General features: G+C 44.6%; 1 protein-coding gene across 1 annotated transcript; it reads right to left on the bottom strand.

Annotated features, from left to right (window-relative positions):
* Positions 1-5,785: 5,785 nt before the first annotated feature.
* Positions 5,786-10,166, bottom strand: LOC309525151 (E3 ubiquitin-protein ligase TRIM7-like). The gene is made up of 6 exons (XM_082210606.1): positions 10,090-10,166; positions 9,551-9,781; positions 8,588-8,610; positions 7,980-8,098; positions 6,728-6,760; positions 5,786-6,339 (listed from the first exon to the last, which is right to left on the bottom strand). Exons 2-6 carry the CDS (start codon positions 9,752-9,754, stop codon positions 5,822-5,824), a joined length of 897 nt encoding a protein of 298 aa, XP_082066732.1. The 5' UTR covers positions 9,755-9,781; positions 10,090-10,166; the 3' UTR covers positions 5,786-5,821.
* Positions 10,167-10,546: the final 380 nt, after the last annotated feature.

Here is a 10,546-nt window from a genome sequence, read left to right as displayed (position 1 = left end):
CCCTAGATGAGTGGACTCGTGGTAATTCTTCACAATCACGGTAGCCAGATGTTGGGGCACAAAAACACGGTTGTCTGGTAGACGGAACCATCCCTCCTGGAGTGTTGCTCCTTCCTGGCGTGCCAACTGTTGTTCCTCCGGTGTGTAGCGTGGTTCCACATCGTCTGGAGTGAGTTGTGGGATGAGGGCTGCGTTGAGTGCTGGTGGAGGTTTCAAAACTGCTTCACGAGCTGCGTTATCTGCCTTCCGGTTGCCCCTAGTGACCATGTCCCGGCCTCACCCATGGGCTTTGCAGTGCATCACGGCAATCTCTTCGGGACCCCATACTGCTTCCAGCAACCTCTCAACTTCTGGACGTTAGCCTTGCATCCAGCTGCCAATTGCAGGGCAATGCCTTTTGCTGTTGGACTTCGCCTCAGAGCACAAACAACTCTTGGAGACTTTGGCTTTCTTAGAACTCTTGGAACGGCTTGCCTGGCTTGCACCCCCACTTCTGGGTGCTCTGCTGCCTGAGGAACAACTTGTAACTGCCTTCCTCTTCCCTTCTCTCAGCCTCTTTCCAGCCCACAGTCCATCACACAGATTTATTGAAGCGTAGAAACAGCTTCCCAAAACAGCCTCAGCCCCCTCTGGGCTTGGTACTTTTTCTGGGCATCCTCTAGCCCCCTCTGGGCTTTCTGGGCATCCTACAGCCCCTTCTGGGCTTCCAGCCCCCTCTGGTCTGGCTGCCACTGTGGCCTGACATGCTGTCTTCAGTGGCTGCCACGCTACCCAGGGCTTCCTCCCTTGGAGTATTGGCAACAGCCAAGAATCAAGGCTGGCCCTTAAAATGGCTAGGACCCTTTGGTCTCTCTAGACCATCAGGCACGTCTGTTTCACAAACTTCCACTGCGCCTGCAGACTTCTCAATGGGTTGGGCAAAGCCTGTTTCAGTCTGTGTACCCCTTATATTTCATAAGGGTGAGAACCGAATGGGGCACATTCACATGCATCTCCTGGCCAAACATGAACCTGTCTGCTTCTTCCACTAGTGTGACGGTGGCAGTGACAGCCCACAGACAGGGTGGCCAGCCTTTCACTGTGGAATCTAATTGCTTGATAGTCTCAAAGGCTTCTTGTTGGGCCGGTCCCCACTCAAAGGGGTCTCTTTCTCTTCCTCTGGTACTCTCATTTAGAGGTTTTGCTAAAATACTGAAGCCTTGGATCAGGATTCTACAAAAGCCTGCTGCTCCACAACTTTAAACTTGTCTTTTAGGGATATCACAATCTCTGCCATTTCTTGCAGTGACCTTTTGACAATTTCTAGATGGTCAGTATGTTCAGCAAGTTGTCTGGATAAATTAGCTAAATCTTCATCCCCTTTTTTTGTATTTTGTAAAGTGAGCTGGTTGTGTGAATCTTTCACTGATTTCAGCTCATTCACAAAACTTTGTTCTTTGTTTTTCTTTTAATTTTAGTAACTTGTTCAATTTCTCCTTTACAGAGATATGTTCATCGACCTGGGATTTAAGATGGTCTGTTCCTCCTTAGATTCTATTTCTGTTTCTTGCAATTTTTAGCTGATTTACTTATTTGTTCTTTAAGCAATTTAATTTGTGAGTCACACTCCATGAGTTTGTTGTTGTAAGTAACATCACAAGTCTTTATTGCAGAATGAAGATCTTTAACTGTTTGGCTAGTCTCTTTGTTTTGCCTAACAAATTCTTCATTCTCTTTTGTTTTACTAGTGTTTTCAATTTTTTTTTTCTTCTCAGCCAGTTATGATTTTATTGCACTTAACTGTTCAGAAAGTTCTGAAAGCTTTCTGCCTCCACTGTTCACACCTTTGGTTTGTACATCTTTCAGCAATTTCCCTGTCTTGCATTTCATACTCTTTGCATTTGATCTGACATTTCAGAATATTAATCTGCTCAGAATACACATTTGTATTTGAAATAATAGCAGAAATTTCTTTGTCTTTCTCAGCTAAAACCTCTCTGAGGTTGTCAAATTCTCTTCCATGCCTCTGGAGGTCATGAATTAGTTGAGACCTCTCTTCTAAATGACTTGTGTTTAATCTATTAAGTCCTTCATTTGTCTGCTCAAGATCCTGTTACATTAATTCTATAGCAGCATCCTGTTTCATGGTCTTTTCTCGAAAGTGGGTATTTATTTACTTTTTCCTCTGTTAATGCAGTAATAACTGCTTACTGTTCTGTACACTCTTCTCCATAAACACTGCACTTCTTCTGGACATCTTCCCTCTCCAAAACCTGACATGAGGGAGTGACTTTGCAATGTTCAGTCCTGCATTTCTTCAACCGGGGGGGGGTGGTCATCTACCACCTTCAGCCAGTTGTCTATATAGGGAATCTGGTCAGGATGTCCCCCCTGGTCTATGCCATAGTCTCCACTGAATCCTTTCTTGAAGTTGTTTAACATGCATTGAAGGGGGATTACTGGACCTTTCAAGCCTTTTGAGCCTCCCCCTCCCATTTTCAGTATGGCCCTGTACAGCGTCCCCACACCAAACACTCACACATTCATTTCGCAACTTTTCTCACCCAGGTGCGGTCGCCCGACTGGGAAATGGAGTACTTGTTGCTACGACCCCAGGGGAATGCCCCGGGGTAACACACATACATGCACAAAATGCCTCTCTCACCAGACGTTGTACCATACACTAACCACCCTGTGCCCCCCCTTTTTCTCCTTCCTAATACCAAAGCGTGGGTGGTTGTCAGGAGTCAACCCTTCTCCTTAATGCCACTATCCACGCTGGAGATTTGATCAGGATCTCCCTTCTCCTTAATTAAAAGGAGGATTTCCTATCCCCTCAGGGCTTGTTGCCATGTACTCACCCCAGCCGGCTGTTCTCTGCCCTGTCCTCCCAACCTCGGCTCTTCAAATCCGTTGTCCTCTGTCCCAGGATACAGCAAGAGGGTCAAGTTGCCTTCTGTCCCCCTCCGAAGAAAAGGTTCGGTGTGCACCTGGAAGCCAGGAGGTCTGTTGGCCCTCCGCCGTCACTGCCCAGAGGGCAAGGGAGCTGCCTCCTGGTCTCTGAGGACACTTAAAGTCCTTCTGATCCGAGTCACGGCACCAGAAATGAAAGGGACTTCAGAAATACAGACCAGGAATGTAAAAAATCAGGCAGCAAAGTTTCTTAAAGAAAAAGTTTTTTTTTATTTGGATTTTTGTCAGACAAAAAGCAAATAGGGTGCATTCAGGAAAATGAAGAATGCCCACCCCCCCTTTGGGGCAGTCAACTTATATACCTTTCTGCAAAGCACAGTTCAGCCCCTTGGCATCCCTTTAGCCAATGATTGACAATTTCCTATGGTCATTGATGCATATTCATTAAAGCTCAACCAATGAATAAATTGGTGTGTCCTTTCGGTTCCAAGTTGCCTATTCCACTAGGTGGCGCTACTGGCTTATAAAGTGCTTAACCTATTTACCAGTTCCTGGAACTCGACTTGAGCAGGTGTTTACTGGAACTGCGTCCTGTGGTTTTGACAGTTTCTCTAGGCGGTTAGCTACGTCCTGCTTGTCAGGGGTCGTTTCTCAGAAATGGCTTAACCTCAACTGGCAAACTTCCTGCAGGGGCAAGCTAGCTGCACCCACAAGCTTGCATGCTTGCTGCCTCTGCAAAAGGTGGCAAAGTGGTAAACAGGAGAAAGAGAAATGTGCTTTTAGCTTTTTAGATGGCTCTATAATATGGCTTCAGAGGTTCTTAGCCTGGCTCTCCATTGGTCATCCTGACCTTCACCCCTCCATTATTAATACCTAATATTTTATTATATTTTATTTTATTAATACCTAATAAGGGCCAACGGTTCCACAGACCTCCTGCTCTACATGACTGTTTTGATGGACAGATCAGCAGCCGCTTGGAGATTATGAAGGAGAGGAAAACACTTCTGGTCTATAAAGCAGAAACAGAAATTGAAAGCACCTGTTTGTCAGTATCACAAGGACTTGGAAATGAATGAGTCCTAGAAGCATGGGTGTAGCCAAGGGGGGCAGGGTAAATATACATAGCAAATGGAGCTTCTGCCCCCCCCCCAAAAAAAGACCTGCCACCCTAACAAAACCCTGAATACGCTCAGGCCTAGAAACAATTTTTTTGGGGGTACAGTTAAATATTAAATTAATAATAGTAATAACAACAATAATAATTTTATTCATACACGACCCATCCGGCTGGGTTTGGGGTCTGAAGCACCTTTTCCTACAACAGATTATACACCCCCATACGCTGTTTGAAGATTCAGTAAAATCTCTCATATTGTTGCAGAAATAAATGGATACACAATACTACACACCCCCAAGAGAGGGTTGCCAAGGTTTGCTTTGTCTCTTTTTAAAAAAGACAAGATTTATGGGTTGTCGTTTGTGTTAAGTTGTGGGCGAACATATCAGACGACACAGTGATTCTTCAAACAGCTCTTGTTTATTCTGAGGCCAGAACAGAACTGAACTGAAGAGCTCAGTCAGCCTGCTTATATAGAGCTCCAGAACAAAGTAACTGTTGCAACTTTCTAAAACTATCCAATCACTGAACGTCACTTTCGATCCTTCATTTGCATAACTATCTACAGTATCCCCCTGCTGGCTCAGGGTGAGAACTTCAGTACATAACAGTTTGGCGCTGCAGTCCCCAGTGACACACCCCTGGGTACAACCACCCCTACTTTATTCTATTTTAATGAATGGGATGGGGGGGGGTCTTCCTGTATTTTGAGAGGGGGTGGCCAGGGTCTTTTTTGTCTCTTGAAAAATAAGAATGTTCTAGGCATTTCCCCTCCTGCTGGGTGTTTGTGTGATCATGCCGTTTGCAGTGTTAGAAATCCCCCAGGCAGGTTTTGCAACCGGTGCAGGTCCCATTGTGACTATGTGAATTCTGGATGGCCTCTCTAGCTAGCTTTCTTCTTTTTAATTATTTTTTTTAACTTGTAAAATCAAATAAAAACTAAGGAAGAGAAAAGATTATCACATTACCAAATAGAGAGATTTCTCTGAATCCCTCGACTTCCCACCTTCCTCTCCATGGGCCCTATTGTCTACATTTTCAACTACATATAATTACATAATCCATATTTTCTATCTGTCCGTAATATCCATCATATTAGTTACATTACAGGTGTTATTAAAATCCTGCTAATGTTTTCATCTGCTTACAGTGGCCCCCTAAATAAATTATAAACTTTCCCCATTCTTTCTTGAAATTATTGCCTCCGGTCAGTTTTGCCATTTCGGCATATTATAACAGCTTGATTTGCCATTCCTCTCTGGCCACTCTAGCTTTCTTAAGGAGGTATGCAAAAGAGATTATTTATCAATGTTTTAATGTGCTGTAAACCTCCTTGAGATTTTTTCTTTAAAATATAAAGCGGTATAGAAACAAAATGAATAGGAACGATAATAATAAATGTCATTGCCTCTCCCAAAATGGCGCCCATACATTCCATTGTGGAGACTGTAACATAGGTCACATTTGGCGATTCGCTTATATATCTAAGCTGCATATTTCTGTTTTGTGAAATTGGTAATTTGTGCTCCCTGCCACGGTTTCCAGGATTGCCAAAGGTGCCCCAGGCCAGAAGGCTTGGAGGATGCCTGATTTAGCCTCAAGCACCTAGATCATGAGGCGAGGCAAGCCAAGCCAAGCAGATATACAATGGAAAAATAAAAAATCTGACTCATTCTAGCACTTGTCAAAACTTTAATGCCATCTACACACAGAAGCGCATACAATCCTTTGATTTTTTTAAAAATCAAGAAACAATCTGCGAGTTACTTTTCCACACATTTATCTTCCTTTTCTGGAGGGGTGGCCAGACTAGTGTGTCACCGGAGGCAGTTCAAAGCAAGTTTCTGGCCCCATGCAAAAGATGGGCAGAAGGGGCTCCCCAGAGAATTCAGCGTTTGCAAAGGTCTTGAGTAATTCTCCTGTATCAGCATCAAAAAAGAGAATTTGGCGCCCTGCGTAGTTAACAGTTGCCCGGAACCTCCTCAGCTTTGGCGCAGTAGGCGGCAGAGAGCGGCGGGTAGACCTGCCCTTGCCATCTGTCTGCCCCAATCCCCAGATGCCTACACCAGGGTAAAAGCTGTCCAAGCCCTTTCTCCTCACAGACTTCCGGGCGACCCCCACAGCCCAGATGTCGTCAGTGCCTATGGTGACTTCCCAGCAGTGCCTCCCTGCTGTAAACTCCTCACAGCCCAGCACGAAGGGACGTCCGCTGAATCTCTCGGGATTGTCTGGCAGCTCTTGATGTGCCTCTCCCCACCTCGCGCTTCGACGATCCTCGGACAGGATCAGGTTGGGATGAGCGGTGTCTGGGTCCAGAGTTACACTTGCTATTGGCGTCGCAAGTAGACAAAGGAAGAGAAAAGAAAAGAGGAATCAGCTGGGAGCATAAACATTGTGAGCTTAGATCCACTCCAGGGATCACTGAGGAAGGGGGTTCCTTTCCTGACTGGACTGTGCCCCCCCCCGTGGCTTTGCTGCTAGCGTAGCCCAGCTTTGGCCCTCTGTCCAATTTCAAAAGCTCTTTGAAGCCACCATTCTCTCTCCCAATAGCCAACTGACCAAGGACGAAGAAGGGGAGCAATAAAAAGGCTGGGATCTCAGAAAAGGATTGACTTTGGACACTGGTTCTGTCCACTGTGGCCCCACCAGCTATTGACACATGGGCCCCAACAGCTCACCCTGATGGATAACTATGATTGAGACTCCTCAGCTTACCTTTCTTCAGAGAGAGTCCGGATGTTAGAGTGCCTGTGAAACGGAAAGCAAGAGAGATTAAGCATCACACCGCCCTGCTGTTAATGAATGTTATAGCACACAAAAAGAGTCAGCTGATTATAGTCATAATCCCCTTTCTTGTAAACTGAAGATAACTACTATCTGCTTTTGAAAATCTGCCTCTTAAGGTTACTGCCTTAAAGCGTTGGAGACGAAGGCCTGGCTAAACTTGTGTTATGACATAGTGTCACTGAAACCAGCAAACTGATCATTTAGGTCTTGAAATCTAGAACATGGACAATTGAAATTAAGTAATTCAGACTCTATAATTGGCTGTACTTTTTTTGTTTTTGAACGTGGTAAGATGTGGCTTGATTTGTTATTAATATGGATCCCCCCTCTTTATTGGAAAATGAATAAAAATTATTTACAAAAAATAGAAACCCCCAAACTGATCATTATATTACTCACTATATTCTTGCACTCCCCCCCCCCGTTGGGCCTTAAGTCATACAAAGCTTCAGCCACAAAACTGTGTGAGTTTTTCCAAGTGTCCCTGCATAAATCTGCATGTGGGTGAGACACTTGCTGAAGAAATAAACATGTTGGCCTCGTGCTTAGATGATGTAGACCAGAAAGGAGGAAGTTGTGTTCTTCACAATGTTGTTGGACTCTGATTATCACTGTAGACCAGTATGAAGTAAGCAGCACATAAGCGGCACACGAAACACTACCAAAGCATTCTACATTCTAAATCTTATATTAATAATCCAAAAATTGAGAGAACAAGGTACAAGATCTACTACAAAAGCCACAAACAGAAAACTCATTCAAATTGTGTCCAAAAGGAAGACACAGTCTTTAAAGTTCCTTTAGCCAGGCTCCTGTAGATATCAACAAAGGTAAGTTTGAACAAACGAAGTATCGGTGATGTTACACTCAAGGGTTAGATATCAACGAAATAAACATGTTGCCTTCATGCTTAGATGATGTAGACCAGAGAGGAGGACGTTGTGGCCTTCACAATGTTGTTGGACTTGGATTATCAGCTGGGCTGATGGGAGTTGGAGTCCAAAGGAAACAGAAGGCACCAGGCTGAGAGAGGCAGTCTTAGCAAATGGCATTTTGAGCTGTGGTTGCAGGACCTCCTTTCCCCCTCAGTGAAATTTAAATTCCTTCCCTACTGACCCTCAAGTTCAATTTTTCTGGCTCTCCTATTCAATATCTAGCATGAAATTCTTGCAGCCATTACCTTTGAACTGCTCTACGACAGCTTCCAGAAATGGATTTATATCATGGAAGTCCCAAACTTTCCACACCAATTCAAGAGGAAAAATCTTGGGAGCCTCAAATGTCTGTCTCCCCTCATGCCTGTGGAGAAATAAAAGGTTTAAATATGCCAGCTGGCTCTCCACCCAACCTCAAATTCCCAAAGGAACCAATAGGAGGAGAGGGGAGAGGATCACAAAGGTCTCAAGAAACTGGCTGGTCAGATTCAAGGTGAATAATAAGAGAACAGCTGAAACGTATATTGAAATAAGCAGTGCAGGGAATAAAAGTGTGAACAATGGTTTGTTGCTTTCTTAGATACTTCCCTCTTTTGGAAGACGGTTGAGACTACCAGGTGGAAACAGAAAGAAAGGAAAGAGAATCAGAATTAAATGAGAGATAGAAACTGAGAAAAGGAAGTTTGGAAGTGAAAATAGGAACTTTAGAAAAAGTGGGCCCCTATTGATTTGTTAAAAGTTGGAGGTCACAAAGACCCATACTGTCCCTTTGGGAACAACGGGTGTTTTTCCTGCAGTCCATATCCTTCATAGAACCCCAAAGCGCAAAGGAAAAGAAGAGGGATCTGATTACCTCTGCAAAGTGCTTCTAATATCCTGCAGGGGAAAGAGAAAAAGAAGAGAACTCAGCCTCCACGACTGGCCATCCATCGAAGCCCACGCCCCATGCCCGAGTCCAAGCAGGGTAATGTCATAAAATCAGAGCACAGCCTCTTAAATGAAGCCCTGAACAGGAACCAAAGAGGACCAGTATGGTATCAGACCAAGGGTCCATCTATTTTCAGCCCAACTCAGGTAATATAACCACAGAAGGGAAAACCTCTTAAAAGAAGCCCTGAAATGACAAACTGTCCCACACCTTAAAAGGCACAAAATAGGGCTCTGTTCCTTGCAGGGATCAGGCCGAGGGATCCACCCAGTCCACAAGCAGGCCAGGATTGGAAGGCAACATCGCTAATTTGGGAGCCAGCAGCAGACCCATCATCAGCCAAGAGCAGAAAACATCTGATTCCATCATCGTTAAGTAACAAATTAAGGTGCACATTCTCTGCTTGTCCTCTTAAATGCTCCTGCACCTAACGTAAGAGAACCAGCTACCAGCTCCACAAAACTAAGCAACGTGATTTGTCAATGCAGTGGTGCCTCGCAAGACGAAAAGAATCCGTTCTGTGATTCTCTTCGTCTAGCGTTTTTTTCGTCTTGCGAAGCAAGGCCATTGAAGGATTAGCGGATTAGCGCTATTAGCGGCTTATCTGCTGATAGGATCAGCTGATAAGCGGCTTAGCGGCTTAGAAAAGGGGGGGGGAGGGAAAAAAACCAGAAGGAACTCGCAATACATTTTCGTCTTGCGAAGCAAGCCCATAGGAGATTCGTTTTGCGAAGCACCTCCAAAACGGAAAACTCTTTCGTCTAGCAAGTTTTCCGTCTTGCGAGGCGTTCGTCTTGTGGGGCACCACTGTAATGATAGAGGCAGAGACTGGTCTGGTCGTGGCCTTGACCTGGAGAAAAGCTTGGGCTGCTTATGCCACTCTCCTACCTGCAGGAATTCACTGGGGGGCTGCCGAAGCTTCTCCTCCAGCTCCTGGATGATATTTTGAAGAGAGTCAAGTTCTCTGGAGAGCCAGCCCAGCTGCTCATTCGATTTCCTCGCAATCTCATTCTCCACCTCTTCCATCTCCTTCAGCAGCTGGTTTTCCCATTTTTCCAGAAACAAATGTAGTTGCTTAAATTCATCCTTCATCTTCTGCCTACCTGATATTATTTTTCTCTGCAAGAAACATGTGGAAAGAAAAACAGGCTGTTAGGAACATTGCCACTCCTTCTGCAGGATGAAGAGGGTTTGAGGATTACTGCAGGGGAACAGGCTGGGTGCTTCTGAATTTTTAGATTTTCACAGATGATGCGTCAGTTTTCAAGCAAAGGAAAATTTTCCTTCCAGTCAGAACAGGCTTCCCCAAACAAATAGGCATCTAAAAGAGTAGACCTGCCTGATGGGTTCAGTATGTTATTTCAATTCTCTCCCAAGCATTAATTCTTTTTCTTATTTGCTTACTTCCCAGTAAGAGTGACACTTACACCCAAGAATGAACTTTTCTTTCCTGTCGATGTTTTTTTTGCCTGAATTTGTTCCTCCTCCTCCTTCAGAGTCTTCAGGAACCCGCAGAGCTGATCCTGAAAAGAAAAACCAAAGTTCCCATTTGGGTCCTGGTGAGAGGTTTCTTGGAGATAACCATCATAATCGTCATCGAGGCAGAGAGAGAAAGAGGAAAGCGAGAGGACAGTTGAATTATGTTATCGTTTCCCAGTTTTTGAGATTGCAGAGCCTGCTTCTGCCATCCAGAGTATTGAGCCTACGACAGATGCAACTGATGAGTGTTGTGGAGAAATGTTGGGAAAAGACCCAGAAAGCCCCTTCTGCAGAAAATGTCATCCTCTTTCTATCACAGGTTGGATTTCCTTCTTTTTAAATTATCATTCAAACAAATTGCCCACTAATGCAAGTAAAAGCTACCGTACTGCAGGGTGGGTATTG

Source organism: Podarcis vaucheri (genome assembly GCF_965113315.1).
Source record: "Podarcis vaucheri genome assembly, chromosome: 2".
In the NCBI taxonomy this organism is placed as follows: domain Eukaryota; kingdom Metazoa; phylum Chordata; class Lepidosauria; order Squamata; family Lacertidae; genus Podarcis; species Podarcis vaucheri.
This window is presented reverse-complemented; position numbering and strand designations above follow the sequence as displayed.

What these genes read in the sequence shown, in the direction of transcription:
- LOC309525151 (XM_082210606.1), bottom strand. Translation starts at nt 9,754, where the DNA reads ATGAAGGATGAATTTAAGCAACTACATTTGTTTCTGGAAAAATGGGAA. An exon ending in CCCCCAGTGAATTCCTGCAG is followed by an intron (nt 8,611 to 9,550) that starts GTAGGAGAGTGG and finishes TTTCCCCTGCAG; the next exon opens with GATATTAGAAGCACTTTGCA. An exon ending in ATTAGAAGCACTTTGCAGAG is followed by an intron (nt 8,099 to 8,587) that starts GTAATCAGATCC and finishes ATTTCTCCACAG; the next exon opens with GCATGAGGGGAGACAGACAT.